Genomic DNA, 21,046 nt, shown 5'->3' with positions numbered 1-21,046 from the left:
GTAATTTAGCACAAACACCAGTTTCCCGGTTTCCTGTCGAGAAATCAAATCCCTACTAGAGATTAACAAACAGAGATGTTGTGGATCACTGCTGGGACAGGCAGAACTTTAACTCAGCCCTCCTGTGTCAGAGGTAGGAACATTAGCACTGCACCACAAGAGCCCATTAATCTGATCTTTATTTTTGTCTAAATAAATCCAACACCAAATCATTCTTTACACCCAATTCATAGGTTACAATCATTGCCCACCAGTGGCAGTGATAAACCCAACCATTATTTCAAACACTCATCACCAATTTATCAATCTGCCCGATTAGCAAGTTACCAACACTGAAACAATAACAAAAACCAGAAAAGGAGGGAAACCAAGGAGGGGCTATAACAAAATGTTGTTACTGGCGGAGACCATGCATTCTAGCCCTTGCCATGCCAACTCAACTTCACACTGACATTGATCATGTTCCCAAGGACCCCCACTGAGTCATGGCTGCATTGTTGTGGATCTGGAGTCACATGTAAGCCAGACCGGGTAAGGGCAGCAGATTTCCTTCCCCATATTAATAAACCACATCACTTCTCCATTTTATAAACCAACCATCGACATCACCAATTCTACCACTAACAAGAAACAAAAAGGTGAGAAACAAGGGACGGAGCTCTATCAGAATGGTGTCGGACTGGGAGATGATGCACCGCAGTGATCTAGATTCTTTTATTACTTTTAATGAATTTGTTCAGATGTGCTTTGGCACACCTTTGGTCCTGGTGGGACTTGAACCCAAATGACCTGGCCCAGAGGTGGGGACACTAGCACTACGAACCGGCCCCCCAATCATATCCTAAATGCGTGTTCAAAGCACAATACTTGATCAGTCTGGAGTTCTTGTGAAATAACGCCACAGAGGCATGTGTAAAGTCCTTGACACTGATCCATCTTCCTCAGAGCCAGCTCCCAGATTGAATAGGATGTCTGGCACTCCTGTTTATATGTTGCGCGGTACGGTGGCTCAGTGGTTCGGACATTGAAAAGTACAGCACCGTACAGGCCCTTTGGCCCTCGATGTTGTGCCAGCCTTTTATCCTACTCTAAGACTAACCTACATACCCTACATTGTACTATCATCCATGTGCCTATCCAACAGTTGCTTAAATGTCCCTAATGTATCTGACTCTACTACCCACCCACCACTCTCTGTGTAAAGGAATTACCTCTGGCATCTCCCCTAAACCTTCTTCCAATCACCTTAAAATCATGCCCCCTCGTGATAGCCATTTCTGCCCTGGGAAAAATCTCTGACTATCTACTCTATCTATGCCTCTCAACATCTTATACACCTCAATCAAGTCACCTCTCATCTTTCTTCTCTCAAATGAGAAAAGCTCTAGCTCCCCCAACCTTTCTTCATAAGACATGCCCTCCAGTCCAGGCAGCATCCTGATAAATCTCCTCTGCACCCTCTCTAAAGCTTTCACATCCTTCCTATAATGAGATGACCAGAACTCTACACAATATTCCAAGTGTGGTTGAACCAGGATTCTATAGAACTGCAGCATAACCTCGCAACTCTTAAACTTAATCTCCCTGCTAGTGAAAGCCAACACACCATATGTCTTCTTAACAACCCTATCAACTTGGGTGGCAACTTTCAGGGATCTATGGACATGGACCTCAAGATCCCTCTGTTCCTCCACACTGCCAAGAATCTTGCCTTTAACCCTGTATTCTCATTCAAATTTGAAGTTCCAAAGTGAATCACTTCACACTTTTCCAGGTTGAACTCTATCTGCCCCTTAGCCCAGTTCTACATCCTGTCAATGTCCCATTGTGACCTACAACAGCCCTCCGTACTGTTCACAACTCCACTGACCTTCATGTCATCGGTAAACCTACTAACCCACTCTTCCACTTCCTCATCCAAGTCACTTATAAAAATCACAAAGAGCAGAGGTCACAGAACTGATCCTTGTGGAACATCACTGGTCACTGAGCTCCAGGTTGAAAACTTTCTGTCTACCACAACCCTCTGCCTTCTATGGGCCAGCCAATTCTGTATCCAGGCAGCCAAATTTCCTTGTATCTCATGCCTTGTTATTTTCCGAATGAGCCTACCTTGGGGCACCTTAGCAAACGCCTTGTTGACGTCCATATACACTTAATCCATTGCTCTAACCTCATCAATGTGTTTTGTCATATCCTCAAAGAATTCAATAAGAATTGTGAGGCATGACCTGCCCCTCTCAAAGCCATGCTGACTATCTCTAATCAAACTATGGTTTTCCAAGTAATCATAAATCCTGAATCTCAGAATCCTGTCCAATACTTTGTCCATCACTGATGTAAGACTGACTGGTCTGTAATTCCAAGGGTATCCCTCGTCCTTTTCTTGAACAAGAGAATAACATTTGCCACCTTCCATTCATATGGCACTACCCCGGTAGACTGTAAGGACACAAAGATCATCACCAAAGGCGCAGCAATCTCTTCCTTCGCTTCCTGTAGCAACCTTGGGTATATCCCGTCTGGCCTGGGGATTTGTCTATCCTTGTGTTTTTCAAAATTTTCAGCACATCCTCCTTCCTAATATCAACCTGTTCTAGCATATCAGTCTGTTTCACATTGTCCTCACAACCATCAACCTCCTTCTCAGTTGTGAATACTGAAGCAAAGTATTAATTGAAGACCTCCCCTGCTTCCTCTGACTCCAGGCACAAGTTCCCTCCACTATCCCTGATCAGCCCTATCCTCACTCTGGCCGTCCTGTTGTTCCTCACGTAAGTACACAATGCCTTAGGGTTTTCCTTAATCCTACCTGCTAAAGCTTTCTCATGTCCCCTTCTAGCTCTCTTAAGTCCATTCCTCAGTTCCTTCCTGGCTACCTTGTAACCCTCTAGAGCCCTGTCTGATCCTTGCTTCCTCAACCTTAAGTAAGCTTGCTTTTTCCTCCTGACTAGATGTTCCACATCCCTTGTCACCCAAGGTTCCTTCACCCTACCATTCCTTCCTTACCTCAGTGGGACAAACTTGTCTAGTACTATCAGCAAGTGCTTCCTAAACAACCTCCACATTTCTACCGTGCATTTCCCTGGGAACATCTCTTCACAATTTAGGCACCCCAGTTCCTGCCTAATAGTGTTGTAATTCCCCTCTTCCTATTAAATAATTGCCCATACCGTCTGCTCCTATCCCTCTCCATGACGATAATAAAGGTCATGAAGTAGTGATCACTATCACTGAAATGCTCTCCCACCGAGCGATCTGACACCTGGCATGGTTTGTTGCTAAGCACCAAATTCAATTTGGCCTCCCTTCTAGTTTGTCTATTTGAACTAAGTAGGTTCCAATCATTATTAGGGAAGTTAAAGTCACCCATGACGACAACCCTGTTACTTGTGAACCTTTCCAAAATCTGCCTCCCAATTTGTTCAACCATGTCTCTGTTGCTCTTGGGGGGCATGTAGGAGGCTGTTCCTTTCCTGTTTCTGACTCCCACCCATACTTACTCTAACTTCCTGGAGCTGTGATGCTATCCCTGATTAGCAATGCCACTCCTCCACCTCTTTTACCACCCCTGCCTATTCCTTTTGAAACATCTAAACCCTGGAACGTCCAACAACCATTCCTGTCTCTGTGATGTCCAAGTCTCCGCAATGACCACAACATCATAGTTCCAAGTTTGTCACCCTTAATCCTGATACTTCTTGCATTAAAATAAACACACTTCAACCCATCACCTTTGCCCTATTAAGTGCCTGTCTCTCCTCACAAGCTCTCTGCATGCTGTATCTGGCTGTTCACTGTCTACTCCATCATTTGATCCATAGCTCAGGTTCTCACCCCCCTGCAAATCTAGTTTAAACTCTCTCAAAGAGCTCTAGCAAACCTCCCGTCCTCCCAGTTCAGGTGGAACCCATCTTCCTTGTACAGGTTCCCACCTTGCCCAGAAGGTATCCCAATGATCCACATTTCTGAGGCCCTGCAGCCGTGTGTTCATCTGCACTCGCTCTCTATTGCTAGCTTCACCAACATGTGGCACTGGTAGCAATCCTGAGATTACTACTCTGCTTGGCCTGCCTGCCTTGCTTCCAACCTAACTCCCTATATTCTCTTTTCAGGTCCTTATCCCTTCCCCAACCTATGTCATTGGTACCAATGTGTAACACAACTTCTGGCTGCTCTCTCTCCCCCGTAGACTCAATCCGAGAACTGCTGCCTCATAGCACCAGGTACCTGGATTCGATTCTCCCCATGTCTGCATGGGTTTCTTCCAGGTTCTTCCCACAGTCTAATGATGTGCAGGTTGGTGGGTTGGCCATGCTAAATTGCCCCATAGTGTTCAGGGATGTGTAGGTTTGGTGCATTAATCAGGGGTAAATGTAGAGTAATAGGTTAGGGGAATGGGTCTCGGTGGGTTACTTTTTAGCGGGTCGGTGTGGATGTGTTGGGCCAACTGGCCTGTTTCCACACTATAGGGATTCTATGATATCTATCAGTCAGAGCTCCCTGATTAGACCAGATTAACAACCCCAACCGGGGGACTCATGTTCTATGAGGTCAGCCTCATTACAATCACGACAGTTGTGGTTCAGTCTTTACAGGATCTAACTTTTTTTAAAACTCTGACCGTTTCATAGGCTGTTGCTTTTCGAGTACTGTCAGAAATTACCTCTTAGTGTTACAGCCGTGAGCATTTGATGTCCTCCCATTGTAAGTGTCCAAACATCTCATCCTACTGAGCAATCCCCCACTCCCCAGCCCAGCGTATACTCCATTGAGGAACTCAGTTATAAATGACCATCATAATTATTGATGTTTCTTTTTGACAGGATCTCAGTGCAGCTTTACCCAGGGGGCAGGTATGTCAGGATGAACAGAGACTTGAGGTGATCTTCACTGACCTGGCACGACATAAAAATGACTCTCAGCAGCGGAGCTGGGCTCTACATGAAGACGAGAGTATTATTTCCTGTTATTTGGAGGAGCTGCTGGGTATCCTGGTGAGCACTAAATAAGAGATGTTGCAGCTTACAAACTGTTCCAATGTGTGATCTGTTGGTCCTTTCTGAAAGAGTGGGGTGGCTCTACCAGGAAATACCATGTTTCTTCAACATTTGAGTTGAGCAAACTCAAGTTACCTAGGTCCACCTTATTCCCTTCTGATTCAGTCTCAGAATAAACAGGTCTGCCATCTATGGTGTTGTTGAGGAGGAATTTCCCCTGTTAGTCTCTGGAATTCTGTACCACGGCAAAGGAGGCTGGGACAATTCCTGTGTTCAGGTGTCTGATTGACAAGGGATTCTGGGTGACAGCAGGAAGGTGGGGTCATGATCAGGGTCTTATCGAATGGTAGAGCTGGCTCGAAGTGCTGAGTGGCTACTCCTGTTCCTCGTTCCACGACAATATAAACAAATTGGTCAGAATGGGCAGATGGAATTTAACCTACAAGGGTGTTTGAGACGGGAAACCTCGCAACCTTTAAAAATACTCCTTGGATGAGATCTTGAAGTGTGAGTCTATTTGATCCATCTGGTCTAGGAACGAACGCTATTGTTGATCTCAAGCTGCTTTGACTCACAAGAGGGTGATTGGTATACTAACTACCAAATTCCTTCATTATAAATTAAAGGCAACAGCTTACAGCAGCTAGTGGGAGGGGAAAGAAAAAGCTGGTTTTCTTCAGGCTTCAGGTATTTTCTTTATTGGAAAGAGAGTGAGAGAGACACACAACCAGCTCATCTAGCAGTTCAAAGGTGGCTTACTGTTTCATTCTCACTCAGCTGCCCAGGAACCAGAGAACTATTCAAGATTACAATTCCAACCTGTTAGCCAAAAAACACACTGCCCACACACACACACACACACACTGCTGTGCTGTCTCCAAACAGCTTCTCACACTGCTCGAACAAAGCAGCAGTGTGAACACAATACGCAATGAATTCCAGTAACTTTGTTTTAAAAGTACAGCAATTCCTTCTACAATCCCTGATTTTAAAACCGACCTCCTTCCAATTTACGAGGAGCAGGAAAATCGACATTTTGAGCAAAAGTCCTTCATCGAGAATGAGGCTGGGAGCCTCGGGGGTGGAGAGATGGATGGGAGGGTGTGGGCTGGGGGGTAAGGTAGCTGAGTGTGCAATGGGTGGATGGGGGTGGGGGTAAAGGTGATAGGTCAGAGGGAAGGTTGGAGCGGAAGGAAGATGGACAGGTGGGAAAGGTCATGAGGACGGTGCTGAGCTGGAAGTTTGGAACTGAGATAAGGTGGAGGAGGGGAAATGAGGTAACTGGTGAAGTCCACATTGATACTCTAGGATTGGAGGGTCCTGAGGCAGAAGATGAGGCATTCTTCCTCCAGGCGTCTGGTGGTGAGGGAGCAGCAGTGAAGGAGATGTTCCCTAAAGCGCTCTGCTAGGAGGAGTCCAGTCTCCCCAATGAAGAGGAGACCGCATCCAGTGCAACGGACTCAGTAAATGACATGTGTGGAAGTGCAAGTGAAACCTTGATGTGGAAGGCTCCTTTGGGGCCTTGGATGGGGGTGAGGGGGGAGCTGTGGGCACAGGGTTTGAAATTCCTGTGGTGGCAGGGGAAGGTGCCAGGAGGGAGGGTGGGTTGTTGGGGGAGTGTGGACCTGACGAGTTAGTCATGGAGGGAATGGTCTTTATGGAAAGCGGATAGGGGTGGGGAGGGAAATATATCTCTGGTGATGCGGTCAGTTTGTAGGTTGCGGAAATGGCGGAGGGTGATGGAGGTTGGTGGGGTGGAAGATGAGGACCAGGGGATTATACTTTAACCAACTCATTCAATGTGTGGCAGCTGGAGGTCACTGTGGGAACCGTTAACTTGGACTTGGGCAAATAATGCTCTTATTGTTTTAATGACAAGACAAGAAACGATGAAAAAGCAGTGGAATATACATAGATCGTACAAAACCTGTTGCACAGGATTCAAAATGTATAGTAGAGGAGGTGGAATCGAACAGTGCTGGGTTCAGTTCCCGTCTGGAGTACTGCAGTCAGTTTTAGACAGCACATTACAGGAACAGTTTATTGGCCTCGGTTGCCGTACAAATTCAGTAGAATAATATCATGAATAATCTGTTACATCCTGAGGACAAGTTTCAGAAATCTTGTTTGTATTGTTTCTGTCTAGAAGATTGAACAATGATCTAAAGGTAATCAAATGATAAAAGGTATCTTAGAACATAGAACTGCTGAACACACAAATGGAATCCTTCTGATGCGATCTTCTGCCAATCCCTTCTGCCTGCTATTGGTCTCTAGCCCTCCATTCCTTACATGTTCATGTGCTTATCCTAAAGTCTCTTAAATGCCCTGATTGTATCTGAACCCCTCACCACCTCGGCAGCCGTTCCACGCACCTGCCACACTCTGTGTAAAAATTTTGTCTCTCACATCTCCCTTGGACTCTTCCCCTCTCACCTTAAATCCATACCTGTAGTCTCAAACCTTTCAGCTCTGGGAAAAAGAATCTGACTGTCAACCCTGCCTCTGCATGTTCTAACAACTCTCAGCCACTGCAGAGAAAACAACCCTAGTTTTTCTAACCTCTCCTTATAGCTCTATCCAGGCAGCATCCTGGTAAACCTCTTTTGCATGTTCTTCAAAGCTTCTACTTCCTTGCTGTAATGTGGCAACCAGAATTGAACGCAGTACTCTAAGTGTAGCCTAACCCAAGTCTTACGAAGCTGCAACATGACGTCCTGACTCTTGTACTGAATTCCCTGACCAATAAAGGCAAGCATGCCATACACCTTCTTTACCACCATATCTACGTGCGTGGCCACTTGAGCTATGGACTTGAACCCCAAGATCCCTCTTCACATCAAACCCCAAGATCCCTCTGAACATCAGAGAAGCAACGTTCCCTGATACAGAAATTCATCACAAGATGAAGCAGTCTTGAACTTTGAACTGGAATCATTGGGAATGAAATCAGAAAGTGGTTGCACTCAAACAATGGTGGAAACCTGGAACTTTACCTAAAAAGGACCGTGAATGCTGGAGGGCAGTTCAAATGTTCAAGACTGTGATTAATAATTTTTTTGTTAGTTTAGGAGGTCAAGAGATCTGTAGCTAACATGGGGCAATACTGTGGAGCTGTAAATGACCTGGAATCTAATGGCCTGCTGACCAGCCTACGAGTGCTGAAAAGAAGTCGTCTTAATCCTACATAAAGCCCCAGCTTCCTGACTGCTTCCTCTGTGCTGTCTCTGAGAGGGAGGGAACATAGTCTTGATGATACCGATGACATTCAGAAGCGGGTAATCTTGTAAGGGATCCAGGACTTCTCCAAGTTTGATAGAGCATGGGTTCATAGCAGCAGCAGAGTGGCTGTGAAGCCAACAGCAGAAGGAGCTATTATAGAAACTGGTGGTTGCTGTATTCATAGAAACCCTACAAAATCATAGTGGAACCATCCCTACAGTGTGCCCAACAGGTCCACACTGACCCTCCGAAGAGTAACTTTCCCAGATCCATTCCCCTACCCTATTACTCTACGTTTACCCCTGTCTAATGCACCTAACCTACACATCCCTCAACACTATGGCTAATTTAGCATGGCCAATTCACCTGACCTGCACATCTTTGGATTGTGGGAGGAAACCGGAGCACCTGGAGGAAACCCACGTAGACACAGGGAGAATGTGCAAACTACAACACAGACAGTCACCCGAGGCTGAAATCGAACCTGGATCCCTGGTGCAGTGAGGCAGCAGTGCCAACCACTGACTCACTGTGCCGCCCAGAAAATCATTTGAAAAGCGCACACAGACCAATCTGGTCTTCTCTGAGATCTTGCAGCTTGCTCAATTCCAGCAGAATTTTTTTTTTCTCCTAACTTGCACATCTCTCAGCTCTACTTATTATTGTCCGATAAAACAGTGGGTTTCATAAGCAGAAACTATGTGCTGCAATCAATATAGGGGATGTGTGCTGGATTCTGGAGAGAACTCTGTCCACCAGCAACCACTCTCACTGTTTCTTTTACTTTCTCAGACTGATGCCGATCCAGAAGTCTGTAAGAGGATGACGAAGAGGAACAATTTTGAACCAATTCTTTCACTAATTGCATACTATCAGATGGTAAGGAACACTGGGTTAAGAATGTGCATGATGGGCCAGAGAGGGACATCATTAGACTTTTCGGTCTTACAGGTTGATTTTACTTTATAAATAATTCTTTCAGATTTCTCACCACTTGACCTCAAAACTGGGGCCAAGAGTAAACTCAAATGGTGCTCTCCCATTGGCAGTGTGATTAGAGAGTCAGGGGAGGGGTGTGTTCCTGATAATTCCTGGCGCTGCAAGGTTTTGGCATTTGTTGCTGTAGGATTATACTAGCCTTGCTTTGATGTTAAACATCAGATTTTTACCCCAGTAGGAGACAATGCAGCTGAACTAAGGCATTTCTCATACAATCCCATTGCTCTATTACCTCCCACTCACTAAACCTGATTTTCCCCACAGGGTACTCCATTTTTACCTCCTTTATCCCCCACTAATCTTGTTCTCCTAATTGCTGCCTCGTGTAAGTTTGTCTAGATTCTGAATTCTTGGCTTGATGCAGCAAGATATGGGTTTCTAACTTGAGTTAGGATCATTTGAGTGAGGTGTTATAAATACATTAGACAAGCAGGAATGACAGAATGGGAATTTCTAGTCCTTGAGGGCACAGGGTCCCTTGATTGCTGTCGGCAAAGGCAGTCTTCCTTCTCCCCAGAAGTATTGCTCAGTTGTGTCACACAAATAATATCACCGAAGCCAGAGTGGAGCTCTCAGCTTCCACATGGCAGCACAGTAGCTTAGTGGTTAGCACTGCTGCCTTACAGCGCCAGGGGCATGGGTTCGATTCCCACCTCGGGCAACCGTATGTGTGGAGTTTGCACATTCTCCCCGCGTCTGTGTGGGTTTCCTCACACATTCCAAAGGTATGCTGGTCGGGTGAATTGGCCATGCTAAATTGCCCAAAGTGTTAGGTGCATTAGTCAGGGGTAAATATAGAGTAGGGGAATGGGTCTGGGTGGGTTACTTTTTGGAGAATCAGTGTGGACCCCCCCCCAAAATAGTCAAAGTGTGCCACTGGAAAAGCACAGCAGGTCAGGCAGCATCCAAGGAGCAGGAGAGTCAACGTATTGGGCATGAGCCCTTCATCAGGACATACCTGCTGAAGGACTTATGCCCAAAATGTCAACTCTCCTGGTCCTCGGATGCTGCCTGACTTGCTGTACTTTTCCAGCGCCACACGTTTTGGACTCTGATCTCCAGCATCTGCAATCCTCACATTCTCCTATTTTAAAAAATGGCTGAGGTAAATTCTAAGATGTAACTTCAAACTGACATAGAACCCAAGCGATTAGTAATCTTCTCAAAATCATTGACTCATTTCGCATATTTTCGCAATGTTTTTTTCACAGGCTAATCCATCTGTCTATTACAAATGATCCTGTTGCAGATATGACCAAATCTTATGTTGAGCTCTGAGCTTTACATTACTCACCGGTTGTGGCAGAATACTCTATGTACTCAGCGAACAGCATAATTCTTCCACCTCTATCTCTTTCTCTCTCGTCTGCTTAACATGAAATGTGGGGCTTTGATTTTCTTTGTGCTTTGAATTTGTCTCTTGTTTTTACTATTTTTGTCCATCTCTGTCAAATCATCCCTCAAAAGCCCTTCAATTTGTGAGAATGCATCTGAGGCCATTCTTGTTTTCTACCAGATGCTGTTGAGAAATAAGATGAGAGGGTCAAAGCTACATAGATGTTGCCACTTTACCATTTCTACTAAAGATGACCTTGTTGCTTTCAAATGTGACTCCTCTTTTGGTAACTCTGAAATTACATTTGCCGCTTTAGTTTTAATCATTTGTTTGTTGTGCATTTTTATGTCCAGACACAGTTAGGCAGAAGTGAATTCGACAGATAGTGGTGAAGGGCAAGCTGAAAAGCAGAAGTAGAGTTGAGGCAGATGGAAGACGGGTAAGACAGGGAAGAATCTCAGTGCTCAATAATCATAGGATCCCTACAGTGTGGAAACAGGCCATTCAGCCCATCGAGTCCACACCAGCCCTCTGAAGAGCAGCCCACCCAGACTCACCCCTTGTAACCCTGGATTTCCCATGACTAATCCACCCTCGCCTGCACGTCCCTGGAACAAGATGGGCAGTTTGGCTTGGACACTTCACCCTAACGTACACGTTTTTGGACTGTGGGAGGAAACCGGAGCACTCAGCGGAAACCCATGCAGACATGGGGAGAATATGCAGACTCCACACAGACAGTGGCCCAAAGGTAGAATCAAACCCGGATCCCTGTCACTGTGAGGCGGCAATGCTAACTACTGAGCCACTGTGTCACTGATAATAATGATCCTAGCTGCAACCCACCTTCCTTTGCCACCAACCAATTGGCAATCCTCATCAAGACTCTGTGTGGCAGGTTGGGAAAGTAAGGATTTTTTAAAAATCTCTTTTGGCAATTTAGAGCAGAGAGGATGGAAGCTAGGGAAGTTGCGTACTCCTCTTGTGGGATGTGGGAGGTAAGGGTCACCACTAGTGTCTTCGCTGACTTCACCGACAAGAAGTGCACCCAACTCCTGCTCCTCATAGACTGCATTACGGAATTGGAGCTGGATGAACATTGAATCATTCGGGAAGCTGAGTGGGTGATAGAGAGGGGTTATAGGGAGGTGGTCACACCAAAGCTACTGGATAAAGGGAGCTGGGTGACCGTCAGGAGAGGGAAAGGGGATAGGCAGATGGTACAGGGAATCCCTGTGACCATTCCCCTCAATAATAAGTATACCGTTTTTGATACTGTTTGCAGGGGGAGGGGGAAAGCCACAGCGACCAGTTCTCTGGCACTGAGCCTGACTCTGTGGCCCAGTAGGGAAGGGTAGAGAATAGGAGAGCGATAGTGATAGGAGATTCAATGGTTAGAGGAACAGACAGGAAATTCTGTGGTTGCAAACGAGATTCCCAGATATTATGTTGCCTCCTGGGTTCCAGAGTCAGGGATGTTTCGGATCGAGTCTATACGATTCTTAACGGGGAGAGTGAGCAGCCAGAAGTCGTGGTACAATGACCGAGCTAGGAAAAGGGATGAGGACCTGAAAAGAGAATTTAGGAAGTTAGGTTGGAAGCTAAAAGACAGGACGAGCAGAGTAGTAATCTCAGGATTCCTACCAGTGCCACATGCTAGTGTTGCCAGGAATAGAAAGCGAGTGCAGCTGAACAATGGCTACAGGACTAGTGTAAGAGGGAGGGCTTCAGATATGTGGATTATTGGGATACCTCCTGGGGAAGGTGGGACCTGTTCAAGAAGGATGGGTTGAACCTGAACTGGAAGGACACACCAATGTCCTGGGCAGGAACTTTGCTAGAGTTAATCAGGAGGGTTTAAACTAGTTTGTCAGGGGATAGGAACAGGAGCTACGGATCAGAGGATGGGGTAGCTGGTGAACAGGCAGATACAGCGTGCACAGAGTCTGTGAGCAAGGATAGACAGTTGATAGGGCAAAGTTGCAGTCAGTGTTATGGGTTGGTGTGTGTCTATTTTGCTGCAAGAAGTGTCAGGAGTAAGGTTGATGAAACTTAGATCAGCATTTGGAGCTACGATGTTGCCATTGTGGAGATTTGGATGTCACAGGGCAGCAATGGTTGGACATTCGGGGTTTAGATGTTTCAAGAGGAATCAGGAGGGAGGTTAAAAAAAAAGGTGGGAGAGGTGGCATTGCTAATCAGGGATATGATCTCAACTGCAGAAAGGGAGGTCATTGAGGAGGGTTTGTCTACAGAGTCAGTATGGGTGGAAGTCAGAAACAGGAAAGTATTGGAAGTTTTCTACAGACTGCTCCAAAAGCAACGGAGACACGGCGGGGCAGATTGGAAGGCGGATTTTGGAAAGGTGCAGGAGTAACAGGATTGTTGTCACGGGTGACTTCAACTTCCCTACTTAGTGCAAGTAGTTTGGATGGAGTAAATTTTGTCAGGTGTCTCCAGGAAGGATTCCTGACTCAATATGTAGGTAGGCTGACTAGAGGGGAGGCCATATTGGATTTGGTGCTTGACAACGAACGAGGTCAGGTGTCAGGTGGGAGAGTATTTCAGTGATAGTAATCACAACTCCCTGATCTTTACTATAGTCATGGAGAGGGTAAGAGCAGATGATGTGGGAAAGTATTTAATTGAGGGGAGAAGGGGGAATTACAATGCTATTAGGCAGGAACTGTGAAACATAAATTGGGAACAGATATTCTTAAGGAAATGCATGACAAAAATGTGGAATTTGTTTAGAGAGCACTTGCTGCGTGTGCTGGATAGGTCTGCCCCACTGAGGCAAGGAAGGCATAGTAGGGTGAAGGTACCTTGGATAACAAGGGATATGGAACACATAGTCAAGAGGAAGAAGGAAGCTTACTTAAGGTTGAGGAGACAAGGATCAGATAGGGCTCCAGAGGGTTACAACGTAGCCAGGAAGGAACTGAAGAATGGACTTAGGAGAGCTAGAAGGGGGCATGAAAAACCCTTGGTGGGTAGGATTAAGGAAAATCCCAAGGCATTCTGCACTTATGTGAGGAACAAGGGGATGGCCAGAGTGAGGGTAGGGCCGATCAGGGATAGTGGAGGGAACTTGTGCCTGAGGTTGGAGGAGGCAGTGAAGTTCCTTAATGAATACTTTGCTTCAGTATTCACTAGTGAGAGAGACCTTGTTGTTTGTGAGGGCAGCATGAAGCAGGCTGATATGTCAAACAGATTGATGTTTAGAAGGCAGATGTGCTGGAGACTTTGAAAAACTTGACTATAGATAAGTCCCCGGTCCAGACAGGATATACCCAAGGTTACTATGGAAAGTGAGGGAAGAGAATGCACCACCTTGACCTTTGCGTCCTCACTGTCCACAGGAGTAGTGCCAGATAATTGGAGGGTGGCAAATGTTATTCCTTTGTTCAAGAAAGGTAATAGGGATAACCCTGGGGATTACTATGTTATGAAGGTGTAAGGGGTACTGTACCTTTACGAGAGTTAAAAGCTAGCAGAACTACCTGACACAGCACCAAGTGTTCTGAACAAGGTAACATTTGGTCGAACAGCCAGAGTAGCTGGGTTGCCTGGACACAAAAGAAAACAAATTCAGATTCAGCCAATCAGTTTAAATTATGCCCCAAAATACCAAACTCCAATCAAGTTTGAATTTAGCATTTTGACAATATTAACACCAATGAAACAATCTGATGCTTTGGGATATAAAACTGAAACAAAATTGAACAGTTGGAGGAGAACTGCGAAAAGACCAACAAATGTCGGCTGCAAGTGAGAACTCTCTGAGAGGTACCTGTCCAGAGAAGGCGTTTTCCCAGAGAAAATACCAGCAAGACCAACCTGGAGAGCAACTCTCCAGAGGAAGATGCAAAAAGAAGATTCAACAGGTGGCTGGTTTTGAAATTTGAATTTTTCGGTAAATCTTAATCGAGGGGGTTTTATCGACCTGTAACGGGAAAGTAAAAAAAGATAGGTTAGCGAAAGGAGTTGTAAATAGTTTTTAGTTAATATTCTATGTTAGACTTTAAAGCATAAAGTTCTTAATTTTTTTCTACTTGAAATAGTGACTTTTGGGATAGTTTTTGTAGAAATATTATGAAATCCATACAGTGTGGAAACAGGCTGTTTGGCCTAACAAGTCCACACCGACCCATTCCCCGACACCTACCACTCTACATGACCCCTGACTGATGCACCAAGCCCACACATCCCTGAACACTATGGGCAATACCCCTAATCTGCACAACTTTGGACTGTGGGAGGAATCCGCAGCACCCAGAGGAAACCCACGCAGACACGGGGAGAATGTGCAAACTCCACACAGACAGTCGCCCCAGGCTGTGAGGCAGCAGTTCTTGACCTCTTGAATTTTAACAGATTACAGCATGGATTAAATCATTTCTGTATTGCAGGTTTAAATTAGTGTCGGGGTGGTGGTGGGGGGGGGGGGGTTAGTCTACTCCATGTCATACATTAATGGTGGACATATTATTGGAGAGGATTCTGAGAGACAGGATTTATGATTATTTGGAAAAGCATAGTTTGATTAGAGATAGTCAGCATAGCTTTGCAAAGGGCCTCACAAGCCTTATTGAATTCTTTGAGGATATGACCAAACACATTAATGTAGTTAGAGCAGTGGATGTGGTGTATATGATTTTAGCAAGGCGTTTGATAAAGTTCCCCATGGTAGATTCATTCAACAGCAAGGAGGCAAGGGATACAGGGAAGTTTGACCGTCTGGATACAGAATTGACTGGTCCGTAGAAGACAGTGTCTGGATGTAGGCTTGCTCGCTGAGCTGGGGGTTCATTTCCAGACGTTTCGTGACCATACTCGGTAAGATCTTCAGTGGGCCTCAGGCGAAGCACTGTACATGATTCCTGCTTTCTATTTATATGTTTGGGTTTCCTTGGGCTGGTGATGTTAGTTCCTGTGGTAATGTCATTTCCTGTTGTAATGTCATTTCCTGTTCTTTTTTTCAGGGGTGGTAGATGGGGTCTAACTCGATATGTTTATTGATAGAGTTCCGGTTGGAATGCCATGCTTCTAGGAATTCTCATGCGTGTCTCTTTTGGCTTGTCCTAAGATGGATGTGTTGTCCCAGTTGAAGTGGTGTCCTTCCTTATCTGTCTGTCAGGATACCAGTGAGAGAGGGTCATGTCATTTTGTGGCTAGTTGGTGTTCAAGTATCCTGGTGGCTAGTTTTCTGCCTGTTTGTCCAATGTACCTGCCCTGAGATGTTAAAGGATCAGTGCACACAAGGCCTCTCTGATCCATGCTGTTTCCCAAGGTGTTACGTCTTGCATTCCCTTGCCTTTTTTGTCTTGCCTAAGTGCATCACCTCACATTTACCCAGATTGATTTCCACTTGCCACTGATCAACCCATCTATATCCTCTTATAGCCTAAGGTTAACCTCCTCACTAATTGCCATCCACCAATTTTTGCATTATCTGCAAGCTTACTGATCAGTCCTCCTACATTCAAGTCTCAATCTGGTAGAGAAACGACAAACAGCATGGACCCCAACAGTGAGCCCTGTGGAATCTTGAAGCTTTGACATATTAAGAGTTTCAGTTCATTGTGTTTGTAATTATAATTTCTGTCACTTTTCTTTTAATGGAGATTTTAGGAGCTGATCCAAATCGTCCCTCCAGCGTACTGCAGTAGTTTGCATTGCCTTTCCTTACTCTGGAATAATGAAACTGGAGTGATTATTCTGGTGTGTCTTCAACATTTTTCCTGATGGGTATCTCAGTAGCCCTTATCTTGCCGTTTTGCAGGAACTGAACTCTTGCCTCAGCTCACGAATTGCTCATTCAGCTTTTCCTTAATCTTCCTGGCTTCTCATTTTTCACCTCTGATTACTCCAACTTTCAGTCTCTTGTGTCAAAGCAACTTTTACACATCTGACTCGTGAGTAAAATCCTTTTGAAGAACAGCCAAGCTCTTGTTCAAATTTCTGTTCAGTCAGAGTCACATTTCTGATCAGTGGTTCCCTTTCCTGTGCTGATGATGTCAGTCTGACCCAAGAGTGCTCATACTGAATCACTGTTAAGTGCTGAGAGTCCATTAACACTGATCTGTCAGCTGTAACTGTCCTTAAAGGAGGTAACGCGAGGTGTCCCGTAAATATCTGCAATGTGCCTCAACTATTTACCATGTGTTGAAGAATACAAAAGAGAGCTGTACGTTTAAGTTTGCTGATGTTACAAAGGTTCAGTGGCACAGTACTGAATGTGGACAGCAGCATCCCAAATTAATCAAAAGATGTTGTTAAATTTTCAAAATGAATAAATTTAACCGTTTTCTTTTGTAAACAAAGGGTGGTGTGAGGAAGAAGCTTCCCACACAGCGATTAGTTAAGGTCTGGAATGCACTGCCTGGCAACGTAGTGGAGGCAGGTTCAGCCGAGGCATTCAAGGAGGCATTGAATGGTTTTCAGATTGAAAGTGTGCGAGATATGTGGAGAAAGCAGGAGGTTTGTGTTAGGTGGTAGAACTAGTGCAGGCATGATGCACTGATGCTCGGTAACAAGTCTGAGAGCAAATGGATTTTGACACAGCTTCCATACAAGGTTATTTGTTTCGCTTGATTGCTATCGAAAAGTTAAGAAGACTGAAGTTCCAAAGCCAATTAGATGTCCATGTCTGCAGATTGCTATCACTGTGGTGGTCAGGCATAAGAATTAGTGAAAGCTTAGCTTTATCTTGAGAGGTTTTAGAATACAAAAAGAACAAAGTTTTGCTGCAGTTCACAGGGTGGCTCAGTGGTTAGCACTGTTGCCTTACAGCGCCAGGGTCCCAGGTTCAATTCCAGCTTTGGGTGACTGTCTGTGTGGAGTTTGCACATTTTCCCTGTGTCTGGATGGGTTTCCTCTGGGTTCTCCGGTTTCCTCCCACAGTCCAAAGATGTGCAGGTCAGGTGAATTGGCTGTACTAAATTGCCCACAGTGTTAGGTGCATTAGTCAGAGGGAAGTGGGTCCGGGTGGGTTGCTTTTCAGAGGGGCGGTGTGGACTTGTTGGGCTGAAGGGCCTGTTTCCTCACTGTAGGGAATCTAATCTAATCTAATCTGTCCAAAGCACTTGTTGAACCATATTGGATGTACGAGTACAGAATAGGCTATATTGGCCTTGGAGGGGAGTGCAGTGTGGGTTCACCAGAATAGCTCCAGGGCTCAAGGCTTAGGTTGTGAGGAGAGATTAGATAAACCAGGCCTGTATCACCTAGGATATGGAAAAGGTTGATGTGGTTGGTGTTCTTTTTTGGACTTGAAAGGAGGCTGACAGAGGATAGGGGTGGGGGTTGGATTATAGGGAAGGGACCATAACATTAACTATGGAGCTAGAATGATCAGAGATGTTCGGGAATATTTCTTTGCACAAAGGCTGACATAAATGTGACCTGTCTCCCACAGAAAGAAACAGATACTAGTTTAATTAAATCTAAGATCCAATTAGGTGGTGAGGAGCCTCTGTGTGGGTGGAATGAGTCATTGGAGGAACAATGAAACCGGTTTGGGGGTCTGAATCACTCTCCAATACTCCTCATTTCATCATATCAAGGCAGAGATGACAGCTCGGGAAGAGAGCTATTCAGCTGATCAATCTATACTAAGTCTCCAAAGAGCAATGCCCACGTGCTGTCTTCCCCATGCATCCTTTGTGACAAAGTAGGATGTCTGTAGTTCAGGTTCCTCTGTCTGAGAACCCACTGAACCAGTCCTTTGGAGAGTGCTGTTTTATTTATATTAACCCGTTCTTCCTTTCAACTGTGCAGCTGCATCACATTTCCATGACATTTTGGGATTTTACCCTCAGGTGGCACATTGTCTCGTTTCCTAGCTTCCACTATTCCCAGGCTTTGTTCCTGAATTTTGAAGCCCTGCTCCAGTGTTGTTACAAACCTTTCACCTTGACACCTCCAGTCTGCCTGACACTACGCAACTCAGTGTGTGGGACAGGAGACCAGACAAGTCCTGATTGGTGGGAGGTGAGGAGTGGGTGTCACTGTTAAGAATTGAAAGTTCAGGGTCAGCACTGCTGCTACTGACTCCAAACAGAGTGTTGAGATTTGTGCTAGTCCTTGTGCACATCTGTGATTGTGACATCTATCTCCTATGATCCAGTGACTGAAAGCTTTGAAGTATTTCAAAAGATAAAGATACTGAAGTTCCATTAGTATTGTTGTTCTGAAGTGTGTACTGGGATGGTGGTGGTGGTGGTGGGGGGGCCTTTAGCTCAAGCCTTGGTACACTGACAGTATTGAGAGCTTGGTGAGTTTATGTACTATGACTGAACACAGCTGGTGTAAGGTGTGTGCTGTGTCTAACCATTGTCCTATTCTGTGCCAGGAACATCGTGTCACATTGCGCCTGTTCTTACTGAAATGTTTTGGAGCCATGTGTAACCTGGACGCATCAATCATCTCCACCCTGGCAAACTCTGTGCTGCCAATGGAACTGGCACGGGACATGCAAGCTGACACCAAAGGTAGGCAGGAAACAGTATCCCATCAACAAAGAACTGAAACACAACACGTGGTTTTCTGCAGATTTAATAAGTTTGAGGATTTGAGATTGATGGTGGTACTGTGTATGAAGAGCAGTATGCATTATACAGGCAGATAAGTGCAGTCCGTATTGTACAGTGCCACCCACATTGTACTGTCTGCTCAGATTAATGGATATGATAAGATTCACTATTCAGTCAACAGAGGCTATGTTTGGTTTAATCCTCTTACAGGAGAAAGTGAGGACTGCAGATGCTGGAGATCAGAGCTGAAAATGTGTTGCTGGAAAAGCGCAGCAGGTCAGGCAGCATCCAAGGAACAGGAGAGAGCGGAGGATCCGGAGGGAGGTCTGTTGCTGGAGGCTTCGGATTTGTTGTAGGTCCTGGTTGGGTCCAAATTTTGTTGGTCGGAACATAGTCCGGAGTCCGTGCAGGATCAGTCGGTTCCGTAGGCAGGTGCTGAGGAAGGAGATGTGGCTGTGGTAGCGAGTCTGTTTGAGAACGTGGCTGAAGAGCTTCTGTGCAGAGGAGATGACCTGGGGTGTGCAGTGAGAGAGGGACTCACTGAAATCCTTGTAGAGGGAGGAGCGGAGGATCCGGAGGGAGGTCTGAAGAAGGGCTTATGCCCGAAACGTCGATTCTCCTGTTCTTTGGATGCTGCCTGACCTGCTGCGCTTTTCCAGCAACACATTTTCAGCTCTTAATCCTCTTACAGTCAGTAATACCAGATTTAAAATGTAATGATTGGAGTTGACCAGCACTGATTATGGTTTCTTTTCTCCCACAGAGCACCAAAAGTTGTGTTACTCTGCACTGCTGCTCACCATGATCTTTTCGATGGGTGAACCACTGCCCTATCATCACTATGGTATGTATAAACCTATAGAACATGCCTGACTTTCTCTGTCTTGCCCATGCTGCTCCTTCAGTCACAGGCTTCTTCGCTCCCACCCTTTCTCCTTCTCCAATTACAGGCTGAAGCAGACACCCTCATAACATTTAAGAAGTATTTGCAATGCCAAAGCATACAAGGCCAAGTTCTGGAAGATAGGGTTAGAACAGTTAGGAGCTTGTTTTTGACTGCTACAGATATGATGGGCAAAAGTGCCTTTTTTCTGTGCTGAGACCTCTTTGACTCTATGATCTGAAGCAAGATTAGAGTTGAGAGGAAAAGATCAAAGGTCCAGTAAAGAATGTTTTGAAGAAAGCAAATAGTCCATCCTCCCTTCGGGAGTGTGTTACTGGCTGGAATGGGATTTCTTCAGGTTATGTTTGGGTTTTGAGTATTAGATTAGTCAGCCTGTTGGTTGCTATGGCAGTTCCAGGCCTCGCAGAAAGCCTCCTCAACTCCTCTCTCACCCATTCCACCATCACCACCCAGCACTGTCCGTATCCCCCAATGACACAGAGGGAATGAGTGACCCCCTAGCCTTGTGCCTTCCTGGTCACTCCTCGGTCATGGCTACTTCTTTGGGAACCCCATGATTCCGCTACCAAGACCATTGTGGCTGCATTAAAGGAGGCCTCAAGGCTAAGGTAAAGGACTGGAGTTCTGGGGACTGTTCCTCATATCTATGTGCTCTTCAATATAGCATCCTCTTTTCAAACGATGCAATCCATGAACTGTGAATCTTTAACGTTGCTAGGTTCTGCCCCTGGGCCTGACTTTCAGTCTTAAGGTGGGTCGTGGAAATGAGGACATTTCATGGGTTTGTGGGTTTAGGGTGTAGGTTTGCTCGCTGAGCTGTAGGTTTGATATCCAGACGTTTCATTACCTGGCTAGGTAACATCATCAGTGGTGACCTCCAAGTGAAGCAAAGCTGTTGTCTCCTGCTTTCTATTTATATCTTTCTCCTGGTTGGGGTTCCTGGGGTTTGTGGTGATGTCATTTCCTGTTCGTTTTCTGAGGGGTTGATAGATGGCATCTAGATCTATGTGTTTGTTTATGGCGTTGTGGTTGGAGTGCCAGGCCTCTA

At 45.5% G+C, this 21,046-nt stretch overlaps 1 protein-coding gene across 1 annotated transcript in view; it reads left to right on the top strand.

The window, feature by feature from the left end:
- The window catches only part of LOC122559266 (NCK-interacting protein with SH3 domain-like), a 116,604-nt gene that overhangs the window by 50,515 nt on the left and 45,043 nt on the right, over positions 1–21,046 (top strand). The window contains exons 5-8 of the mRNA XM_043708647.1: positions 4,827–4,997; positions 9,015–9,101; positions 18,914–19,052; positions 19,858–19,938. Of these exons, the coding sequence (XP_043564582.1) occupies positions 4,827–4,997; positions 9,015–9,101; positions 18,914–19,052; positions 19,858–19,938 (478 nt within the window). The remainder of the gene's footprint in view (positions 1–4,826; positions 4,998–9,014; positions 9,102–18,913; positions 19,053–19,857; positions 19,939–21,046) is intronic.

Source organism: Chiloscyllium plagiosum, chromosome 18, assembly GCF_004010195.1.
Source record: "Chiloscyllium plagiosum isolate BGI_BamShark_2017 chromosome 18, ASM401019v2, whole genome shotgun sequence".
Lineage (NCBI taxonomy): Eukaryota > Metazoa > Chordata > Chondrichthyes > Orectolobiformes > Hemiscylliidae > Chiloscyllium > Chiloscyllium plagiosum.
The sequence above is the reverse complement of the archived record's forward strand: the minus strand, read 5'-3'. Positions and strand labels throughout refer to the sequence as shown.